Source organism: Eubalaena glacialis, chromosome 10 (assembly GCF_028564815.1).
Source record: "Eubalaena glacialis isolate mEubGla1 chromosome 10, mEubGla1.1.hap2.+ XY, whole genome shotgun sequence".
Lineage (NCBI taxonomy): Eukaryota > Metazoa > Chordata > Mammalia > Artiodactyla > Balaenidae > Eubalaena > Eubalaena glacialis.
In genome coordinates this window covers 113,443,033-113,465,945 of record NC_083725.1, presented here as the reverse complement: position 1 = coordinate 113,465,945, position 22,913 = coordinate 113,443,033, and the positions used below count along the sequence as shown (strand labels likewise).

Below are 22,913 nucleotides of genomic sequence, written 5' to 3'. Positions count from 1 at the left end.
TATAAAAAGTCTTAAGAAAGAGTAGTGCCCTGGTAAGCTCAAGAGAGAGTGGAGAAGTTAGAGGACCGACGTCTGGTCTGGACTGAGCTAGATTGAGAGTGTCGTTTCCTCATTAACACAAAGTCAAGAGCACTGGGGGAGTGTTACTCTCTGAAGTCCTACCGCCACTTCTGCACGGGAGTGGAAAATCAAGCTAGCTTCTCTCTTGAGGATTCAAATCTGCCCGGTGAGAGTGGGGTGCTTTATTTTTACTAACGTAGTTTAAAACAAAGATTTCCGAGAAGCTTTGATTTCTTGGAACAACAGTTGTCAATAAGTCATTCAAGGAAGGGGGTAGTTCTGATTTTTTTGTTGTTGTTGTTATATTTTTAAAATTGCGTCTTGTTCTTAGAAGTACTGTTAATTCTGCAGCTTTTTTTTTTTTTTTTAACTATGAGTGGTGATGTTTAGGATCACCAAACCTCAACGTAAAGAAGAATAATGCCCCACCTTACTCTTCCAAAAGGATATATACGTAAGATGGTTTCATTCTCCCCAACTTAATTCGTGTTGTCTTTTCGTTCTTTAATTTTTCTTTTACGCTGCTTCGGCTCTTCATTGTTGCACGCGGGCTTTCACCCGTTGCTGTGAGCGGGAACTACTCTTCGCTGTGGTGCGTGGCCTTCGCGTTGCATGGTTTCTCTTGCTGCTGAGCACCGGCTCTAGGCGGCGGACTTAGGTAGTGGTTGCACGCGGGCTCTAGAGCGCAGGCTCAGTAATTGTTGGACACGGGCTTAGTCGCTCCATAGCCTGTGGGAATTTTCCCGGAGTAGGGTTCAAACCTGTGTTCCCTGCATTGGCAGGCGGCTGCTAGATTACTGCGCCACCAGGGAAGTCCCCCTTTTCTCTTTTCATGCTCGAAGTTGAAGCCCTGCGCTGCACTAGCGTTTCAATCGTTTCTGAAATGGTCTCTTACCTTGTCTGGTGCAGGAATACATGATGCTTTGGGGTAGGGAAACGGGCTACGGCTGACTGGACCCGGCACCGCGGTTCAGTTAGGATGCGTTTCACTCGAGGCGTAAAATGGTCAAGTTACTGTTTAGATCTCCACCAGTATCTCCAGGTTTCATTTTCGTAAAAGCGAAACCAACTGGCGCAGAAGGGATTTTTTTTCACTCTTGCGGCTCTTTAAACTCCCAAAAACAGCGTTCCACTCGATCGGACTCCGCGCGCGCGCGCTGGTGACGCAGCTGCTGCGCCGGAAGTGCGAGCCGTGGGCTCCGGGACTCAGCTATGGCTGCTGCGGCAGCACGGTGGAACCATGTGTGGGTCGGCACCGATACCGGCATCCTGAAAGGTGGGTGGCGGGGCGGGGCCGGGCTTCGGGAACCGGGGGGGGGGGGTCGCCGTTTGGGGACATGGCGCGACTAACGTCCGTGTCCCACAGGCGTGAACCTTCAGCGCAAACAAGCGGCGAACTTCACGCCGTCGGGACAGCCGCGGCGCGAGGAGGCGGTGAGCGCCCTGTGTTGGGGCGCGGGCGGCGAGACTCAGGTGAGCGGCCGCTGGCAGCCGGAGCGGGGAGCCTGGGGCGCGGCCGCCTCACTCTCCTCGCCATCCTGCCCTCCTCTGCCCGCAGATCCTGGTGGGCTGTGCGGATGGGACAGTGAAGCACTTCAGCACCGAGGAGGGCAGGTTCCAGAGTCAGAGGCACTGCCCCGGAGGGGAGGGCATGTTCCGAGGCCTCGCCCAGGTCGACGGGTAAGACCGAGAGCCCCTTGCTGAAACGCTCAGGTCGTAGGGAGAGCTTTGAGTTTCCCGTAGGATGGCCGAATAATGGCGATCAACCTTGAGGTGACCCGGGCCTGGTCTGTGTGACAGGGACCTTTGTCGTGCCTAAGTTCGTTCATTCCTATAACAAACATTAACTGAACACCTACTGGGTTGTATATAGGCATTGGGCGAAATGCAAGGGCTTCAGGTCAACCAGACACAGTACCTGCCTTCATAGAGTTTGCATCTTCCAGGGTTTTTCTTTCGGCTCCATAACATTTTGGATGACCCTGAGCAAGTCATTTAATAGTTTAGAGTATGTTTTTCAGTGGGGGCTGACAACCACCAACAAGGTGGTGAAGCTTCCAAAGTAAAAGATAGGAAAGTGCTAGGTTGCAGGCCTAGCTTTCTTCCGAAGATGAAGAGAGAGGCTGTGAGCAGGCTGTGTAGGTTTGGTGATGTTAATCCTGACAGGTGAGGCGTAGAAGGCTCTGTGGGGGTGAGAAGTTTGAACTGGCCCTTGAAGCATGGGTAAAATTTTGAAATGTGGAGAAAGGAATCAGGGCATTCTAGAAAGAAGCTCCTGCCTGACCAGAGGCCAAGGATTGGTGTTAGGCTACAGGGTACATCACAAGGAAGATAAATAGCATTTGAGAGTTGAAGCTGAGGAAACGTTTTTCCTTTTTTTGTTTTCCTTTTTTATTATTTGTGAGGAAGCATTTTAATATGAGATAGGCAAGGTAGGTTGGGATTAAAGGTAAAGGGCTCTAAGTGCCAGGCCGAGAGATCTGCACTTCTGTAGGTGGTGGGGAGTTACTGGTTTTTGAGCAGGAAATGCTGTGGTCAGAGCTATGAGCCTGCAGGAATGTGGAGGATGGATTGGAGAGAGGGCTGTTGGGAGACGGTTGCCACAGCCCAGGCAAGCCCAGAGCCTGAACCGAGTTGAGAAGGGTGGGCAGATATGAGAAAGAGTATAGGCTTGAACTGTACAGATCCTGGGGAGAGACTTGCTTGGGCTTCATGGGCTGCATACTTTGAGGGAGAGATTGGAACCCGGAACAGGGAACTTGCGAGAAGAAGCTGGTGGTTGATTTTGGCCAAACACTAAATCCAGAACAGTCCCATTTCAATCCTTTCAGAGCTACTGATCCTGACCTCTGGTGACTGACTCAAGGTTCAGAAAGACCAGCAGGGCCAGGTGCCCCAGATGTAGCTGTGGAATAGCAAAGGCTCTCTGCTTTGGAGTATCAGACTTGATTTCCAGCTCTGGTTCTGACATTTATAGCTGAGTGGCAAATCTTTTAATTTCTCAGAGCTTCAGTTTCCTCACTTATGAGACTGGTAAACCCTTACCTTGTTGAGGAAATTAAATAACAGCCATCAAGCCCTGCCCAGACCCAAGTAACCTAGAGGCTTCCTTAGGAACAGGACTGGTATGGGACCTCCCTGGTGGCACAGTGGATAGGACTTGACGCTCCCAGTGCAGGAGGCCGGGGTTCAATCCCTGGTCGGGGAGCTAGATCCCACGTGCATGCCTCAACTGGGAGTTCACATGCCGCAACTAAAGAGCCTGCGAACTGCAACTAAGGAGCCCGCCTGCTGCAACTAAGACCCGGGGCAACCAAATAAATAAATATATATATATATATATATATTTTTTTTTTTTAAATAAATTTATTTATTTATTTATTTTTGGCTGTGTTGGGTCTTCGTTTCTGTGCGAGGGCTTTCTGCAGTTTCGGCGAGCGGGGGCCACTCTTCATCGCGGTGCGCGGGCCTCTCACTGTCGCGGCCTCTCCCGTTGCGGAGCACAGGCTCCGGACGCGCAGGCTCAGTAGTTGTGGCTCACGGGCTTAGTTGCTCCGCGGCATGTGGGATCTTCCCAGACCAGGGCTCGAACCCGTGTCCCCTGCATTGGCAGGCAGATTCTTAACTACTGCGCCACCAGGGAAGCCCAATAAATATTTTTTAAAAAAGGAACAGGGCTGGTAGGAGGGAGGCTAGTTCATATGAATTTGGGGGTGGGTCGACTGGGGCCAGAGAACAACCCCACTCCTTTTTTTAACCCTAACTCTATCCTCCCTTTGCCAGCAGCACCCTCATCACATGTGTGGATTCTGGGATTCTTCGAGTCTGGCATGACAATGACAAGGAGGCATCCTCTGACCCTGTGAGGCTCCCCTGTCCTGATCCTGATGGTTGGGGAAGGTGGGGCCCAGGGTAGGAGCCAACTGAAGGCTTTGCGGGAGGAGGAGTAAGGATCTGGAACCGACTCTCATCTCCCCTCTCATCTTCCATTGTTTTCAGCTCTTGGAACTGAGGGTGGGCCCTGGGGTGTGTAGGATGCGCCAAGACCCAGCGCGCCCCCACATGGTTGCCACAGGTGGGAAGGAGAATGCTCTGAAGGTGTGGGACCTGCAGGGCTCTGAGGAGCCTGTGTTCAGGGCCAAGAACGTGAGTGATGGGGGGTGGGGAGGTGATGGGGGGCAGGGAGGGGCTGGTTCCGAGGTCCAGGGAGTCTGAGGCCACTGACTATGTCAGAGACCAGCTGGGCTTTAGGGGATAATGATAGAAGGCAGGAGGAGGGGGCACACTGAGCCCTCCATAACCGTGTCCCCCGTCTACCCACCCTACCAGGTACGGAATGATTGGCTCGACCTGCGGGTTCCCATCTGGGACCAGGACATACAGTTCCTCCCTGAGTCACAGAAGCTCGTCACCTGTACAGGGTACCACCAGGTGAGGCACCATCCCACCCCTATCTCTTTCTGGGCTTAATCAGCCTGCTGGAGAAACAGCCTTGCTGTGCAGGCTCAGTCCCCACCATTCGGCACAGCCACCCTGCTTGCCATCCTTCTTCCATCCCTGAGCTCCCAGAAGAGGGACGACTTCCCCCGTCTGTTCCAGCCCAATGGCTGAGCCGGTGACCTTCTCTTACTACATTCTAGGAAGGAGTTCCCTGAACTGTGATTCTTCCTTTAACTCCCACCTGGAAGAGAAAAGAAGGGAGTGTCCCCTTCATAGTAGAATCACATGGTTCAGGTGTCATGAGACGACGTGGGCTGGGTATCAAGAGAACTGAGTTCTGGTCCTGATGCAGCCTCTGATTTGCTTTCGGACCCAAGCCTGACCCTCTACTAACTGGCCTCAGCTCCTCAGCTTTACGGGAAAGGTCCACATGGGGATCTTTTCAATGGGTCTCTCTCTCTCTTTTTTTGACTGCCCTGCGCTGCATGCGGGATCTTAATTCCCCGACCAGGGATCAAACCCGTGCCCCCTACAGTGGAAGCACGGAGTCCTAACCACTGGACTGCCAGGGAATTCCCAGCTGGTCTTTTTTTTTTTTTTTTTTTTTTTAAATATATATTTATTTTTGGGTGTGTCGGGTCTTCATTTCTGTGCGAGGGCTTTCTCTAGTTGCGGCAAGCGGGGGCCACTCTTCATCGCGGTGCACGGGCCTCTCACTGTTGCGGCCTCTCTTGTTGCGGAGCACAGGCTCCAGACGCGCAGGCTCAGTAGTTGCGGCTCACGGGCCCAGTTGCTCCGTGGCATGTGGGATCTTCCCAGACCAGGGCTCGAACCCGTGTCCCCTGCATTGGCAGGCAGATTCTCAACCACTGCACCACCAGGGAAGCCCCCAGCTGGTCTTATTTGAAGTTCTAAGACCCAGGCAGGCCTGGGTGGCTGTATTTGCCCTGTTTCCTTTGCTCCTGCATATTGAAGTCTGCTATTGGTGATATACCTCTGCTCAGAACACACATGAGGGCTTCCTCTCTCCTCCCTGTTCAGACTTAACGTCTTTCTCTGCTTGAAATTCAGCAACTCTGACAGTTGGACTGACTTGCTTTTCCATCCCGAGAGGGGAGTATGGGGGGATGGAATGCTCATGCATGCAGACCATGGGAATGCTGCCGCCTCCAGGCTGGAGGACCTCTCTCCTCAGCCCTGTATGTTCATGCTCCTTAGCAGCTGTCTCTCCTCTACCCCCCAACACACAGAGAAGAGGGGTGCATTTCAAATGAGAGTTTTTCTGAAAGAGTGGGTTGTCAACAAAGCAGTGTATGAGGAGGGGATGAAGATGTGGAGGAGCCAGAGGGGGTATGTGGAGTGAGGGTACTGTTGGTGATGCCTCAGTCTTCCTCCAGGTCCGTGTCTATGATCCAGCCTCCCCCCAGCGCAGGCCGGTCCTCGAGGCCACCTACGGAGAGTACCCACTGACAGCCATGACCCTCACTCCTGGGGGCAAGTGAGTGTTTAGAGGGCAAAGTGGGGCTTGGGAAGGACTCCAGGGGGCCCCTGCTGACCCCATGTGCCTCTGATCTCCTCAGTTCGGTGATTGTGGGGAACACTCATGGGCAGCTGGCAGAAATTGACCTTCGGCAGGGTGAGTGGACTAGGGAGCCTTGCGGGAGGGGAAGGGGTGGGGAGGAAGGGCAAGATTCCCTCTGACAAGGTGCAGTGGAGCTGTTGAGCCCTCTTTCAGGTGCCAGATTGCCCGGGTTCAAATCCTGGTTCTGCCAAAAGCTGTGTGACCTTAGACAAATTACTTTGTCAATTCCCTGTGCCTTAGTTCCTTCACCTGCAAAATGGAGATATTAGTGGTAATTGCCATCTCAGCGTTATGTTAAACGAGGATTAAATGTTGAAACATAAAGTGATATGAACAGTAAACACTCAATAAATGGTTGTTGGCTGGCCAGCTAGCACTGATTCCTACCGCCTTCTCTAGGGCGCCTACTGGTCTGTCTGAAGGGGCTGGCGGGCAGCGTCCGAGGGTTGCAGTGCCACCCTTCAAAGCCCCTTCTAGCCTCCTGTGGCTTGGACAGAGTCTTGAGGGTACACAGGATCCGGAATCCACGGGGCCTGGACCATAAGGTGAGAGCCTGCTGCCTCCTGTGCCCTGGATTCATGTTTCTATTTCTGCAGGCTTGGCCCATTAAGGTCCCTCATCTTTTGCAGGTTTACCTCAAATCTCAACTGAACTGCCTCCTGCTGTCAGGCAGGGATAACTGGGAGGTAAGCAGTTGGGTCTGGGAATGTGGGAGCTAAGGGCACAGGTGTGAGGACTTCCCTGTGAAGAGGAAAGGGAAGCAGCTGGAACTCAGACCTGGGACTGTCCATCCATCTGCCAAGTGTAGTCCTAAAAGAGTTACTCCAAGGGTGAAATAGGCGCATGGATGGACATGGTTTCCAGGAGCAGGAAATAAAAGGGGTGGTGCCTGGAGGAATTATTCCCCTTCCCTGTGGGTCTGACTCCTAAGCTCTTCTCCCACTCACCAGGATGAACCCCAAGAGCCTCAAGAGCCCAACAAGGTGCCCTCAGAAGACACAGAGACAGATGAACTCTGGGCTTCCTTGGAGGCAGCTGCCAAGCGGAAACTCCCCAATTTGGAGCAGTCCCAAGGCGCCCTCCAAACCAGACAGAAAAAGAAGAAGCGGCCTGGGTCCACCAGCTCCTGAAGAGGTTGTGCTCACGTTGTAAATAAACAGCTTAATACGTACCACGACCCTGAGCCTTTTGTGTTGGCAGAAAGGAAAGAGTGAAGGCTGCTCCCTGAGCTGGGGTGATGGGGGGTATCTGACGTCACAAAAGCAGGGGCGGGAGTCGGCGGGCTGGCGTGGGTGGAACCGAGTGCGGGGGCCGCGCGTGGGGCCATGGGCTGCTGCCAAGGCAAGGACTTTCAGACTTCGGATGGGCAGGCCAAGGAGGCCGGGTCAGAGGAAGTTCAGGAAGGTGGGACCGGAGACACACAAGGGTGCCCAGGGAGCCGGGAGTGCGGGATGGACCACCCGGAGGTTGGACTGGGGAGGGTAGAGCTCAGCGGCCTCTCATCCTCGCAGGCAAAGAAGGGGTCGATGCAGACTCGGCGGAAAACCGGAATCTCAGGTCGCACGAAAGGCTTCTGATCACTGTGCTGTGGCGGCGGCTCTCCCTGTTCAGCCGTCGGGGCTCCTCGCGGTCAAACAAGAGGCAATCAGTCCAGAATCCAAAGCAGGCGTGTACGTTCCAGTAGTGCAACCGGGAGGGGATCCAGGAGGAGCCGGAGGAGGGGTGACCCCAGCCCTGTTCTCAGTCGGCCCCAGCCTCCCTCCAGAGAATAAAGTTTCTAACTTGTACCTGCCTGAGAGCTTCTGCCTCCAAGGCTCGCTTTGCGCGCACAGGGCGCGGGCACCACCAGTGCTGCGGGCTCTTTAAGGCTCCTCCCCCGAGGCTGGCCCAGCCCCTTGGGCCCCCGGTTCCCGTTCCTTGGGGGCGGGGCCACGGTTGCGGCCTAGCCAATGGGAGAGCGGAGTTGCATTTGCGTTTGGGTGGAGGGGCGTGTCTCTCGGGTCGCCGGGCTTGAAAAGGCGTGGCACCGCCCTCTCGTCTCCGGGGGTGGGGTTACGTGTGGGTGACGTGGCGGCTTCTAGTCTTTGGTCGGGTTTCGGCGGCTTCGGTTCCCGGGGAGAAGGCGGTGACGACCCGGGAGATTGTGGCAGTGGCGGTGGCGGCGGCGGCGCCAGGCGGCAGAGAGGAGGTAGGACACGCTCTGAGAGGGGTCTGACCGCAGTGTCTGCTCTGGGCAGTTCTTTCCGGGGACGGCGCGGGCTGGGGGGAAGGGAACCAGGGGCAAGCGGGCAAGTCCTGCCGGCCCGGCTCGAAGTGAGCGAATACGTCGCCGTCCAATCAGGAAAGCCCCTGTTGAGAAAGACGTCGGCCTTAGCTAATCAGTGGTTGCAGTCCTCCAGACGGTGGGACTTAGGCGAGGCGAGGGTGGTACTTCCTGTTTCTAATAAACACCTAGAGATTTCCCCCCTCCGCCCACCGAAGTGTGTCCCTCTCAGGAGGTCCGTCACCGTTTCTCCCTGACGAGTCGGAGGAACCCGTGGATACGAGAGGGCCCAGTTAGGGCCTAGGGCAGTTGCACGGGCCGGGCTGGAGCTAAGGAGCCACAGGACCTGGCTCTGGCCCTGCCTCTACTTCAGGGCCCCGGCCCGCGCTCTGGCCGCCAGAACCAAGTTGGAAGAAGAGTCTGAGGAGCGGGACGGCTTGGGCCAGAGAAGAAGCGGGGTCCTGCCCGCTGCGGTTCGGCCCCAGGATCTGCGGGAGGCTTCGGGCGCGAAAGTCCGTGCCAAGTGCAGAGGGGCCCCGAGGATCTGCTGGTTGGGGGGGATTTGTGGGGAAGGAGGCTGCCTGGGGAATGACACTCTCCCCTCCACCACAGTCCAAGGTTATGCGTCTCAATGATCCCGCGGAAACGCTACGGATCTAAGAACACGGATCAGGGTGTCTACCTGGGTCTCTCAAAGACACAGGTCCTGTCCCCTGCAACTGCTGGCAGTAGCAGCAGCGACATCGCCCCTCTGCCCCCCCCAGTGGCCCTGGTCCCTCCCCCTCCCGACACCATGTCCTGCCGGGATCGGACCCAGGAGTTCCTGTCTGCCTGCAAGTCCCTGCAGAGCCGTCAGGTAAGGACCTGGAGTGGGAAAGGCAAGAGTGACTCTTACTCAGACCTGGGAGAGGCGGTGCTCCAGCACCGTTGGTTGAAGTAATTCTTGGGGGAGCCCGATGGAGAACTGGTCCATCTTGGGGAGGGTGGTAGGATCTACCAAGCAACAGAGAAGACGTGGGCTAGCTAATCTAGAGGCAACGATCTAGGCTTTTTTTTTTTTTTTTTATTAAATCAGGAATTCCCTGAGCGTAGGGTCGGTATTCTGGAAGGAATATCTCAGGGCAAGAGGTGGCTGCAAGTATATTTGGTTTGGATAAGAAACAGGTTCTCGAAAGAGCTTTTAGCTCAGAGACAAGCACTTTGAATTCTAGTTCCAGTATAATTTTACCAAGTTTGCTCTGTGACAACACAGAAGTTAATCTAGTTGGACCTCAGGTTTTGTATCTGTAAAATGAAGGAAGGTTTCTAAATAAGTAGTTTTAATCAAAACCACTTTGGAGTGCTTTTTTAAAAATTAGATTTATCTTGGTCCAGACTTTCTGAATCCAAGTGGAACCTGAATAAATGTAATTTAAAATATTTTTACTGGTCAGCTCTTGTTAGCTGCTCTTCTGTACGATCTCCAAGAGTTTTACATTTATCCTCTCTGATTCCCGGATTGGAGGAATAGAATGGTAATACTAGTTACCATTTATTTAGTGCTTAGAATGGACCTGGTATTTGGCTAAAATAATTTACAACCCTTAGGCTTTTTGGGTTTTTTTTCTAATTTTTTTAAATTTATATATTTATTTTATTATTTGTTTTTGGCTGCGTTGGGTCTTAGTTGCGGCATGCGACTCTTAGTTGCGGCATGTGGGATCTAGTTCCCTGACCAGGGATCGAACCCAGGCCCCCTGCACTGGGAGCGCTGAGTCTTATCCACTGGACTACCAGGGAAGTCCCAACCCTTAGGTTTTTTAATCTTAGCAAGAACAAGAGGTGTGTGGATTGTCTTCATTTTACAGAAGAGGAAGTAGAGATTCAGAATGGTTTAAGCAACTTGCCCCAAAACCCCCATGTAGTAAGAGGTGGCACCTAGATTTGAACCCAGGTCTACCTGTATGGACCGTCTGGTGGAGGATGCCACTAGTGTTAGAGGATGAGTTTAGTAGACACCTGAGGAACAGTGAAAGCTGGAAATGGGGAGGGAAAACTAAAGTTTTACCTCTTGACATTGCTTTTCAGAATGGAATCCAGACAAACAAGCCAGCTCTGCGTGCTGTCCGGCAGCGTAGTGAATTCACCCTCATGGCCAAGTGAGTTGAGAGAAGTTATGTGGTGGGATGACCAGTGTCTGAGGAGAGGTAGCCTTGCCTGTGGTGACCTTGGCCGTGAGGACTGGGATTGGTTGTGCTGGTGCTAATGTGGGAAAGGCCCTCTCCTTCCCTTCCCACAGTGTTCCCATTAATGCTCGTTTGCAGGCGCATTGGGAAAGACCTCAGCAACACATTTGCCAAGCTGGAGAAGCTGACAATCTGTGAGTGTTCCCGGGGCCTTTCCGAACTGGGGCAGTGAACCCGGGAGGGCGGAGGAACCATACTCCCTGAGCCTGGTCTTCGACCTCACCTGTCGTGGCTTCTTGTTTGTCTCTGCAGTGGCAAAGCGCAAGTCCCTCTTTGATGATAAAGCGGTGGAAATTGAGGAGCTAACTTATATTATCAAACAGGTGAGCGACTAGCGATCGGGAGAGCCCAGCATTTCAATTGGATCACTTCCATCATTCTCCCTTGCTCTAGGGTCCCAGAGAAAAGTTTCTAGAGCCAGCCCCAAACATCCCACTCATCCATTGTGTCAGTGATCATCTACTGTGTACAAAGCACCGTGCTGGGCACTTGCCACACAAACATTACGAGGCAAGATACCTGCCTTCAAGGGCTTGTTGTCTAGAAGAGGTATCCAGCCCCATAAACTCACACTTACAATGAATAGGAGGCAAGTGGTACAGAAAAAATCTTATGAAAAGATGAATGAGATAGTCTGGGGACACTGGGAAAGATTTTATTGAGGATGTGACATCTGAGCTGGTTTCAAGGCTTGTGGAGAAGCAGTGGAAGAACATGCCAGACAAAGGAAACAGTGTGTGCAGAGGCATGTCTTATAAAAGGGAAAGTTCATGTTTTTGCTCAGATATCACCTGCTCAGGGAGGCCTGCTGTCACCATCCTGTTTAATACCCCAGCGCCCCAAACTCTGATCTCCCTTATGTTGCTCTAGTTTCTTCTTTATAGCACTGGTTACACTCTAACGGTCTCTATAATTAACTTATGTTTGTTTGTTTCCTCCCACTTACCTCATCTTCCTCAAAAAAAAGAACAAAAAAGTGCTAATGCCATAAGAGCAGAGGTTTTTCTTTCTGTTTGTTCACGGATGTATCCCAGATGCCTGTAACAGTGTCTGGCACGTATCAGGTACTCAGTATTTGTGGATCGAATGAGTGATTGGCAGCAGATGAGGCTGAAAAGGTGGACTGGTAGCTGTGTGTGAAGGTCGTCGTGGGGGCTTGCTGAGGAGTGTGGAATCACTCTGAAGTGTGTGGGCTGCAAAGACGATTAGAACCTGGATTCCAATTCTGTCTGCAAGACCCTAGTATAGCAGCTCTAACAGTGTTATTTGTTTCTTTCCCGGAACAATGTAATAAGAATAAAATGAGAAATTGAATGACCGTGGGGGAAAAAGGAACACCCTGGAGCATGAACGGTCAGAGAGGCTAGGGAGGAGGCTTGTGCAGTCCTCCAGTATGAAGATGATTACGGCAGAGGCCAAAGGGCAGACACATTCTGGAGATGCTGTGCTGAGTAGAAAAGAGAGGGTTCCGTTAACTACTGGGGCGTCAATGCATAGGCATTTAAGAACCAGTGACTGGATTTAGACAGACTTCAAATCCCAGGCTCACCAATTATGGAGTGCCCTTGGGTAAACTACCTAACTACTCTGAGCTTCAGTTCCCTTATAAATAAAAAGGGATAATAACAGTACCCACCTCACAGGGTTGTTATGAGGGTTTATTAGTTTATTTTTTCAATCACTCACGTTATTGAGTGACTTTGGCTGCCTGGTTCTGGGGCTTCAGCAGTGAACAAGACAAATGCAGTCCCTGCCCTTGGGAACTTCCTTGCTGAATGGGTGAACTAGACACTATACAAGCAAACAGAAGAGACAGTTTCAGGTAGTGGCACATCCTATTAAAGAAATGAGGTGAGTGAGTTCCTCAGGGTAGGGGCCTACTTTATATGGGGTGATCTAGGATGGTTTGGCTGAGGAAGGGACACGGAGACCTGAATGGTAAGGAGAAAGTTGGTCATCCAAAGATCTGACGGGGGCACATTCCAGAAAGTGGGAATAGCAAAGGGAAAGGCCCCGAGGCCTGGGCAACCTTGATGTGAAAGATCGTGAAACAGGCCAGTGTGGCTGCAGCACAGCCAGTGAGAAGGAGGGCTTTGGGGGGGTGAGGTCAGAGGAGTGAGTGGGGCGAGACCACATAGCCCGTGTAAGCTAGGTAAGGAATTTGGATCGTGTACTAAATTTAGTGGGAAGCTCTTGGAAGATTTTGAAGCAGGGAAATGACATGCACTATTTTTGGTTTAGAAGATCACTCTGGTGGTTGTGGAGAAAGTGGATTGTAGGGGGCAAATTCTAAAAGGAAGATCACTTAGGAGGCTCTGGGCAATTTTTAGAGGACAGTTTGCACTAGGGTGGCTCTGTTAGAGAAGGAGACGAGTGGACACATTCAGAGTATATGTTGGAATCAGCTGGGTTCTTTGTGGGTTCCTTGTGGATTAAGGGAAGAGAGAGGAATTGAGGATGATTTCTTAAGGTTTTTTTCTGAGCAACTGGTGAGCGGTGGTGCCATTTACCAAAATGGCAAAGAAGGAAGGGGGAATAGCTCGGGGGGGATTAAGAGTTGTTTTCTATGTTAAGAGAAAGTTGTAAGCTGCTTAGCAGGTTGCATGGTGCACAGTAATCAGACCCGAGACTGCTGTTCTGTTCGCAAAGTGCTGAGAACGTCGTAAACGCTCAGTGTCGGTTATGGTTGTGCTGTGGCGTATAGGTTGGGTTAAGGAGATGTCAGTGTGTGACTTAGAAGCTTCTAGCTTGGGCGACTAAGTGGGGAGTGGTGCCATTTTCTAAGTTCCTGGGGGAGGAGATTTTATGGGGGAAAAACCTGGCATGCAATTTTGGACACATGGCTGTGAGGAGGCTCCATTAACTCCAAAGGGACAGAGCAGTCAGCAGCAGAAATTGTCCAGGGGTCTCAAGAGAATCTTTGGGGCTAGGGTACTAATTGGAGGGATACTACCTGGGGGTACTATTGGAGGGACTGTAGAAGTTGCCTAATCTAGTTTTTTCTTAACTTTTATTTATTTATTTATATTTTGGCTGCGTTGGGTCTTTGTTGCTGCACGCGGGCTTTCTCTAGTTGCGGCGAGCAGGGGCTACTCTTCGTTGCAGTGCGTGGGCTTCTTATTGCGGTGGCTTCTCTTGTTGCGGAGCACGGGCTCTAGGTGCACGGGCTTCCGTAGTTGTGGCACACAGGCTCAGTAGTTGTGGCTCGCGGGCTCTAGAGCGCAGGCTCAGTAGTTGAGGCGCACGGGCTTAGTTGCTCCACGGCATGTGGGTTCTTCCGGTCCAGGGCTCGAACCCGCATCCCCTGCATTGGCAGGTGGATTCTTAACCACTGTGCCACCAGGGAAGTCCCTAATCTAGTTTTTTTCCTAGCCTATTTCTTGAGCTCACTATTTTTGAACTCTTGCCCCTCTCCCTCCTTCTTCCTCTGGTCCTTCCCTGGACTTTGCTGTCCTGGGGCGGCAAGCTTTCTCTGCCACTCCCAGCCGCCTCCTTCATCTCCCTTGTCTCACAAGGCCCTTGGCAGGCAGGATTGGGAAGCAGATGATCCATTGGCCTGGTGTAGAAAGCCTGGCTGTGCTACTAATTTATCGTGTATAACATTAGACAAGTCACATCTTTCACTCTTTTGCAATAGTAATTTTTAAAAGGAATTCTGTATATAAAAAGCATTTCGTTGATGCTTCTGGGAAGACATGGTGCCTTTGACTCTTCCCGTCTCCTGAGTACGGCACAGATGCTTTGTTGCTCAGCATGCTCTGTGTCTGAGATTTTGGCCTTTTGAAGGGTTCTATGGCCATGAGCATGGCCTTACAGTGGGGGTAGGACAGCAGGGTGGAGGGAGTAAACACCTCAGGTCTTTACGAATAGACGGGGCCATATTTCACCTCTTTCTGGCTCTACCCCGCAGGGACTGAGCCTGAGCAAACTCCAGAGCTTGGACTATCCCTTCTGGTCTGTCCAAGATACCATCACCCCTGCTAATAATGTCCACCCTGCCATCCCTGCCAGAGATGTCCATGTGGGAGAGACGCTGGCTGAGGACCCCATGGTTGATACTCAGTTTTTCTGTTGGCTCTTTCACCAGGACATCAATAGCCTCAACAAACAAATCGCCCAGCTTCAAGATTTCGTGAGAGCCAAGGGCAGCCAGAGCGGCCGGCACCTGCAAACCCATTCCAACACCATCGTGGTCTCCCTGCAGGTGGGACCCGGAAGAGGGAGAGGCAGAAGGGAGGAAGGCGTTGTCTTCTCTGGCTGACCCTCTCTCCTTTTCTTTCAGTCAAAACTGGCCTCCATGTCCAATGACTTCAAATCAGTTTTAGAAGTGAGGACAGAGGTGAGAAGAATCTGTGTAGGAGGGATAGGAATCGGGGTGAGGGCCCCAGAGGGAAGTGGGAAGGGGACAAGTGGAAGGGCAAGGGCAACAGGGTCACGGGCACCAGGAGAAATCTCTTTAATGTGCCCGCTTTCCAGCGGCCTTAGGACCTTTGCATTTCTTCCCCAACCCTAGAACCTGAAGCAGCAGAGGAGCCGGCGGGAGCAGTTCTCCCGGGCACCCGTGTCAGCCCTGCCCCTTGCCCCCAACCACCTAGGTAAGTCACAGGCAATACAGGGAGCCCTGAGGGATAAGGCTTAGTTACTCCGGTTCTGGTATCTTCCAAAGGCAGGGGTTGGGTAGGAGAATGGAGGACCAAGGAGGTTGCTAGGCTTTGTCTCTCAGAGGTCAGACCTGATTGCTGGGATTTATGATCCACACCTAGTCTCCAGCATTCTCAGTGTTGGGGGTGAATTCAATCATGTTCAGAAGAATGACAGTTTCTAATTTTTTTTGCACTTAACTCGTTGTATTCCCATTCTGTCATTTAATTTTCACAACCACCTTTTGAGAAAGCAACTATTATTATCCCCCATTTTACAGGTGAGGAAACTGAGGCTCAGAGAGGTTAAATGACTTGTCCAGGGTCACAAGGCTAGTAAGTGCCAGAGCTGGGATTCAAATCCAGAGCATGTGGGCTTTGAACCTTTTAACCACTAAGAAGTGCCGTGTCTTCTTTCTTCCCCCAGGGGGCGGTGCTGTGGTTTTGGGGGCGGAGTCTCGAGCCTCTGGGGACGTGGCCATTAACATGATGGACTCTAGGACCAGCCAGCAGCTGCAGCTCATTGATGAGCAGGTATCCACGCTCTGAGCTTGGGAGGAGTTGCTCCTCTGTTTTCCTCTGTGGTCACAAGCAAGCGTTTGGAATGTGCCATGGGTGGAATGGCAAAGTGGAGGGTCCTAAAGAGGCAGGCCCTACCCTGCAGAAGCTCCCAGTGCTCATGTATGCTGTCTCTCCTCTGAAGGATTCCTACATCCAGAGCCGGGCAGACACCATGCAGAATATTGAGTCCACAATTGTTGAGCTGGGCTCCATCTTCCAGCAGTTGGCACACATGGTTAAGGAACAGGAAGAAACCATTCAGAGGTGAGATTCTTTCTCTCCTTAACTTCAAAAACAGGAGCCTTCTCTTCCCTGTGGATTGGCATCCTAAAGGTCCCCAGGGACAGCTTGATGCCCTTTGAAAGAGAAGAGTGAATCCTGTCCACCCATAGGGTCAAGTTCACCTGCCTCCATCCACTCAACAAGTGTTAATTGAGCACCTGTTCCTTGTCAAGCACTGTCCTAGGTGCTGGGGATACAGTGATGAATAGCACAGTTAAGTCTATTTTGTGGCGCTTACTTTGTAGTATGGAATTGAATAGTGTGGGTGAGGACAGCTGTTAAAAAGAATTGAGAAGAAATTTTCAGGCACTGATAAGGGCTATACTGAGAATTAAAGTCGGATGAGGTGTTCAGAAAGTGATGGAGGAGGTATATCAGATTGGGCGGCAGGGAAGGCTGCTCTGAAGACTTGATATTTAAGCAGAGACATGAACTACAAGAGGGATCCACCCATGCAAAGGAGAGGGTAAGAGTTGTCTAGGCAGTGCGGACAGCTAGAGCAAAGGCCCTACGATGGGACAGTCTTGCTGTATCAAAGAATCAAAGGACTTCCCTGGTGGCACAGTGGTTAAGAATCTGCCTGCCACTGCAGGGGACACGGGTTCGAGCCCTGGTCCGGGAAGATCCCACATGCCACGGAGCAACTAAGCCCGTGAACCACAACTGCTGAGCCTGCGCTCTAGAGCCTGTGAGCCACAACTACTGAGCCCACGTGCCACAGCTACTGAAGCCCGCGCGCCTAAAGCCCGAGCTGCACAACAAGAGAAACCACTGCAATGAGAATCCTGTGCACTGCAACGAAGAATAGCCCCCACTCGATGCAACTAGAGAAAGCCTGCGTGCAGCAAGGAAGACCCAACGCAACCAAATAAATTAATTAATTTTTTAAAAAATTTTAAGAAAAGAATCAAGAAGGCCAGTGCAGCTGGAAAGCAATGAACAGGAAGAGAAAGGTACAGGATAAGACTGGAGGGAGGTAGGCAGAGCCCACGCACGGGAAGGCCTCTCTGCTCCCCTGGGGCCCCCTGCTACTGCACGAGGCATTTTATCTGCTCCTCTTTGGCACTTAGCGTTCATTCAGTCAGTTATGGAGATACAGTCGAGGATGAAAGAGACAAAGAACCCTCCCCTTGTGGAATACACATTGTAGTAGGGGAGATAGATAAGTTAAAATATACATAATAAGTAAATGGTCCAGTATATATTTTTGCCCAGTGATAAATCCATAAATAAAAGTAGAGTAGGGTAAACTAATCAGGAGTTCTAGGTTTGGAGGAGCAAGTTGTAATTTTAAATAGGATGGTTATTAAGAGAGGCCCTATTAAGAAGATGACGTCTATCCAAGAAGGGGGAAGGTAAGGGAGTTTGCCATGTGGATATATGGAGAAGAGTACCAGGCAGAGGGAAGAACCAGTGTAAAGGCCTTCAGGCAAGAATATGTCTGATGAGTTAAAGGACAGCAAAGAAGCCACTGCATCTGGGGACAGGTGAGAAGGAGAGTAGTACCGGGTGAGGTTAGAAGGGAAATGGGAGACCAGATCATGTGGGGCCTTTTAAAGCCAGTGTGAGGATTTAGCGTTTACTCTGAGTGACATGGGGAGCCACTGCAGGGTTTTGATGAACGGTTATACTATCTGACTTCTGTTTTATTTATTTATTTTCTGGGCCGCACTCCGTGGCTTGTCGGATCTTAGTTCCTTGACCAGGGATTGAACCAGGCCACCGCAGTGAAAGCGCCAAGTCCTAACCACTGAACTGCTAGGGAAATCCCTCTGACTTCTATTTTAAAAGAATCATTTGGTTGCTGTAGTCAGAACAGATTGTAAGGACCTAGGATAGAAGCAGGGAGACGGATGCAGAGGCCTTTTCAGTAATCTAGGCAAGAGGTGATGGTAGCTGGGACCAAGGTTGTATGAGTAGTAGTTGCACTCTGGATGTATTTTGGAGGTAGAACCAATAGGATCAATTACTTGATGAACTGAATGCAGGGCGTGAGAGAAAAAGAATTTATGATAACTCCAGGCTTTTGATGTGAGCAATCAAAGGGATTCATGCTCTTCACTTGAAATAGGGCTGGTTACGCAGGGTAGAGTAGATTTGGGGCAAAATAAGTTGTGTTGGACACGTCCAACAAGAGGTGGACAGTTGTTTGTTAGACATCTAGGTGGAGATAGTGAACAGGCCGATAGGTATAAGGAGTTGAGGAGACAGGTCTGGGCCAAGAGTGGGCAGAATGGGACTTTGAAACTAGGCCAAGGGAGTTCTAAGAGGAGGATCAAGCACTGAGTCCCAGGGCTATTTCTGGACTCAGTTCTCAGTTCTGAGGGAGGGCACTGAACAGGAGCACAGCTTGTGAGGTAGGCAGAAAAATAAATGAATGTGGTGTCCTAGGAGCCAGGAGAAGAAAATGATTCAGGGAAAGAATAATCAGCTGTGACAAATTTTGCTTATAGGCCAAGCAAGATGAGAGCTGAGAATTTAATTGGAGTGTTTAGTTCATTAATAGTTAATAATTTTTGCTAAGGTTGGATTTAGGCCTACCATTTTACTATTTTTTTTTCTGTTTTTCCCTTCTGTTTTTTGTTCCTCTCTTCCTTCTTTCCTGTCTTTTGAACGGTTGAAAAAAAATTTTTTTAATTTCATTTAAATTTGTCTGTTGGTATTTTAGCTATATGTAATTGCTTTTTTTTTTTCCAGTGGTTGCTCTAGGGATTACAATATGCATCATTAACTTTTCACAGTTAGCTTCATATAAAATGTGAGAACTTTGCAACCCTCTCCTCCATCTTTTATGCTTTAGTTGTCATATTTGTTGCATCTACATACTTTATAAACTCCACAGTATAATAGTATAATTTTTATCTTAAAGAAATTAAGAGGAAAAAATAGTCTTTTATACTTACTCATATATTTACTGTTTTCCAGTGCTCTTCATTTCTTCCCGAATATCCAGTTTCCATCACTACCCTTTAACCTGGAGAATTTTCCTTAGTACTTTTTGTAGTGCAGTTCTGCTGATGACAAATTCTTTTACTTTTCTTTTTTTTTATATAAATTTATTTATTCATTTATTTAATTTTTGGCTGCATTGGGTCTTCGCTGCTGCACATGGGTTTTTTCTAGTTGCTGAGAGTGGGGGCTACTCTTTGTTGCAGTGCACGGGCTTCTCATTGCAGTGGCTTCTCTTGTTGCGGAGCATGGGCTCTAGGCGCATGGGCTTCAGTAGTTGTGGCGCTTGGGCTTCAGTAGTTGTGGCTCACGGGCTCTAGAGCGCAGGCTCAGTAGTTGTGGTTCACGGGCTTAGTTGCTCCATGGCATGTGGGATCTTCCCGGACCAGGGCTCGAACCCGTGTCCCCTGCATTGACAGGCGGATTCTTAACCACTGCGCCACCAGGGAAGCCCCTTCTTTGAATTTATGCTGCTTGGGGTTCTCTGAGCTTCTTGAATCTGTAAATTTATGTCTTTCACAAAGTTTAGGGAATATTTGACCATTATTTCTTCAAGATTTTTTTCTGCCTCTTTCTCTTTCTGTTTTCTTCTTCTAGGAATATGTATATATACATATATATAATCAACTATAGGAATTCCCTGGTGGTCCAGTGGTTAGGACTCAGCACTTTCACTGCCAAGGGCCTGGGTTTGATCCCTCGTTGGAGAACTAAAATCCCGCAAGCCACGTGGCACGGCCAAAAAAAAATCAACTATAACTATATATTTATTTTGCTGATATATGTACATATATATATATCAACAAATTACATCTCATTAGGAGGCATTTAATGTCAGATTGACCCTGTATTATCTAGAACAAGTTTGATCACTTGATTAAGGTAGTAACAGATAATCTGTCCTTTTAAAAGCACATTTTTTTCTTTGCAATCAGCAAGTGATTATGGGATACCCTGTTCCCAAAAAGCCTTTAAGCTAATGTTTCTAGTAGTCAGTTATGATGCTTGTCTGGTCTGAATCAATTTATCTAATTTGGGTGTGTTTTTTCTGTAAAGAAGAGCTTTCCTTTATTAACTGCATGAGCTGAAGTTCATCTTTTTTTTTTTTTTTTTTAATTACTTTTTAAGTCCTTTATCTTTTTTGTTGTTGTTATTTTTAATTAATTTATTTATTTTTGGCTGTGTTGGATCTTCGTTTCTGTGCGAGGGCTTTCTCTAGTTGCGGCGAGCGGGGGCCACTCTTCATCGCGGTGCGCGGGCCTCTCACTATCGCGGTCTCTCCTGTTGTGGAGCACAGGCTCCAGACGCGCAGGCTCAGTAGTTGTGGCTCACGGGCCTAGTTGCTCCGCGGCATATGGGATCCTCCCAGACCAGGGCTCGAACCCGTGTCCCCTGCATTAGCAGGCAGACTCTCAACCACTGCGCCACCAGGGAAGCCCCTGTTTTTTTTTTTAGAAATTATTATTTATTTATTTTTGGCTGTGTTGGGTCTTTGTTTCTGTGCGAGGGCTTTCTCTAGTTGTGGCAAGCGGGGGCCACTCTTCATCGCGGTGCGCAGGCCTCTCACTATCGTGGCCTCTCTTGTTGCGGAGCACAGGCTCCAGTCGCGCAGGCTCAGTAGTTGTGGCTCACGGGCCCAGTTGCTCCGTGGCATGTGGGATCTTCCCAGACCAGGGCTCGAACCCGTGTCCCCTGCATTGGCAGGCAGATTCTCAACCACTGCGTCACCAGGGAAGCCCCTGAAGTTCATCTTAATCAGGCTGGATAAACCTTAATTATTTTCCTGTATTTTCAGAGTAAATAGTTATGGAGTAGGTGCCATAGTAGTGACCAAGGAGGTTTTTTGTTTTGTTTTAATTCTTCCTTGTTTTTGAGTATTATTACGGGCTTAAGGTTTTTATTTATGTTTTATATTACAATTAGTTAGGATAATGATTATTTTCAATGTTCAGATTGTTCCCAATTTGTCCAGTGGAAGACAAGAGGTTTTTGTTTTTTTAAAGAATGGGAGAAAATTAAAGTATGTTTGTATTCTTTTTTTTTTTTTTAATAAATTTATTTTATTTATTTATTTTTGGCTGCATTGGGTCTTCGTTGCTGTGCATGGGCTTCCTCTAGTTGCAGTGAGTGGAGGCTACTCTTTGTTGTGGTGTGCAGGCTTCTCATTGCGGTGGCTTCTCTTGTTGCGGAGCACGGGCTCTAGGCGCGTGGGCTTCAGTAGTTGTGATACGCGGCTCAGTAGCTGTGGCTCACAGGCTGTAGAGTGCAGGCTCAGTAGTTGCGGCGCATGGGCTTAGTTGCTCCGCGGCACGTGGAATCTTCCCAGACCAGGGATTGAACCTGTGTCCCCAGCATTGGCAGGCAGATTCTCAACTACTGTGCCACCAGGGAAGCCCCATATGTTTGTATTCTAATGGGAATGATCCAGCAGAGAAATAAAAATTGATAATATAGCAGGCAGGGGGAAGAATCTTAAAGTTATGTCTTTGAGAAGGTGAGAGGAAGTGGGATCCAGTGGATAAATAGAGGACTTGGCTTTGAGACGAGCTAGTGAGAGCTGGGAAAGCAGATGCTGGGGGGGAGGGACCAAGATAACTGAACTCATGGCACTGTGTAAATGCCTGGGACTCAGCACCTAGTAGTTGAATAAATAAACAAACATCCTTTTAACCATTGGTTGCCAAACCTGGGTGTTCATAGGAACCCCCTCCCCCTATAGAGCTTATAAAAAATGAAGATCTTGCCAACCAGTGGCTGGCAGCCGCTGCACAAGGCAGAGCCTGGCAACTAACCAGACCAGGGGCCAGCCATGCCTACTGGGCCACCTACGCCTAGTCAGCCCCACCACAGCAGAAGGGCCCACACAATATGGGGCAGCCCTAGAGCATATAGCTCTGGTGACCGAGGGAAGTGAACTGCTGGGATGCATAGGACATCTCCTACGAAAGGCCATTTCTCTAAGGTCAGGAAACATAACGAACCTACCAGGTACATAGAAATAAAAGCAGCAAATTGGGCAAAATGAGGCAACAGAGGAGCATGTTCCAATCAAAGGAACAAGTTAAGACCCCAGAAGAAGAACTAAGTGAAGTGGAGATAGGCAAACTACCTGATAAAGAGTTCAAGGTAATAATCATAAAGATGATCAAGGAACTTGGGAGAAGAATGGATGAACACAGTGAGAAGATTAACAAAGAGTTAGAAGATGTAAAGAAGAACCAAACGGATGAATATAACTGAAATGAAAAATACACTAGAAGGAATCAACAGTAGATTAAATGATACAGAGGAATGGATTAGTGAGTTGGAAGATAAGAGTAGTGGAAATCACTGAAACTGAAAAGAAAAAAAAAAAGTGAGCACAGTTTAAGAGATCTCTGGGACATCAAGTGTACTAACATCTGCATTATAAGGGTCCCAGAGGGGAAGGGAGAAAGAGACAGAGAACGTATTGGGAGACATAATATTATAGCTGAAAACTTCCCTGACCTGGGAAAGAAAACAGACATCCAGGTCCAGGACACCCAGAGAGTCCCGAACAGCATCAACCTGAAGAGGACCACACAAAGACACATTGTAATTAAAATAGCAAAAATTAAAGACAGAGAATATTAAAAGCAGCAAGGGAAAAATAACAAGTTATGTACAAGAGAACTCCCATAAGGCTATCAGTTGACTTTTCCAGCAGAAACTCTGCAGTCCAGAAGGGAGTGACATGGTATATTTAAAGTGATGAAAAGGAAAAACCTACAGCAAGAACACCCTACCTGCCAAGGCTTTCATTCAGATTTGATGAGGGAATCAAAAATTTTATAGACAAGCAGAAGCTAAAAGAGTTCAGCACCACCAAACCAGCTTTAGAAGAAATGTTAAGGGGACTAACCTAAGTAAAAAAAAAAAAGGCCACAACT

The 22,913-nt window shown here is 49.5% G+C and overlaps 3 protein-coding genes across 4 annotated transcripts in view; all 3 read left to right on the top strand.

The window, feature by feature from the left end:
- The first annotated feature begins 448 nt into the window (after positions 1 to 448).
- Positions 449 to 7,681, top strand: WDR74 (WD repeat domain 74). Its single transcript, XM_061201901.1, is given in 14 exon segments — positions 449 to 514; positions 1,186 to 1,301; positions 1,303 to 1,336; positions 1,427 to 1,533; positions 1,619 to 1,740; positions 3,847 to 3,922; positions 4,060 to 4,206; positions 4,390 to 4,491; positions 5,898 to 5,998; positions 6,081 to 6,136; positions 6,482 to 6,627; positions 6,712 to 6,768; positions 7,033 to 7,216; positions 7,594 to 7,681. Coding segments are annotated over 13 exon segments (1,278 nt in total). The 5' UTR covers positions 449 to 480; the 3' UTR covers positions 7,213 to 7,216; positions 7,594 to 7,681.
- Positions 7,403 to 7,881, top strand: TEX54 (testis expressed 54). The gene is given in 2 exon segments (XM_061201902.1): positions 7,403 to 7,579; positions 7,582 to 7,881. Coding segments are annotated over 2 exon segments (357 nt in total). The 5' UTR covers positions 7,403 to 7,407; the 3' UTR covers positions 7,767 to 7,881.
- Positions 7,882 to 8,131: 250 nt separating this feature from the next.
- STX5 (syntaxin 5) overlaps positions 8,132 to 22,913 on the top strand; it is a 33,678-nt gene continuing 18,896 nt past the window's right edge. Inside the window, exons 1-10 of one of the 2 annotated variants that reach the window (XM_061201900.1) lie at positions 8,132 to 8,270; positions 9,110 to 9,201; positions 10,413 to 10,483; positions 10,649 to 10,704; positions 10,823 to 10,893; positions 14,658 to 14,774; positions 14,853 to 14,909; positions 15,084 to 15,165; positions 15,638 to 15,744; positions 15,914 to 16,035. In XM_061201900.1, coding sequence (XP_061057883.1) covers positions 9,139 to 9,201; positions 10,413 to 10,483; positions 10,649 to 10,704; positions 10,823 to 10,893; positions 14,658 to 14,774; positions 14,853 to 14,909; positions 15,084 to 15,165; positions 15,638 to 15,744; positions 15,914 to 16,035 — 746 coding nt within the window. In that variant the 5' untranslated portion in view covers positions 8,132 to 8,270; positions 9,110 to 9,138. Of the gene's footprint in view, positions 8,271 to 8,957; positions 9,202 to 10,412; positions 10,484 to 10,648; positions 10,705 to 10,822; positions 10,894 to 14,657; positions 14,775 to 14,852; positions 14,910 to 15,083; positions 15,166 to 15,637; positions 15,745 to 15,913; positions 16,036 to 22,913 lie in introns of both variants that reach the window. The other variant, XM_061201899.1, reaches the window with a different exon arrangement.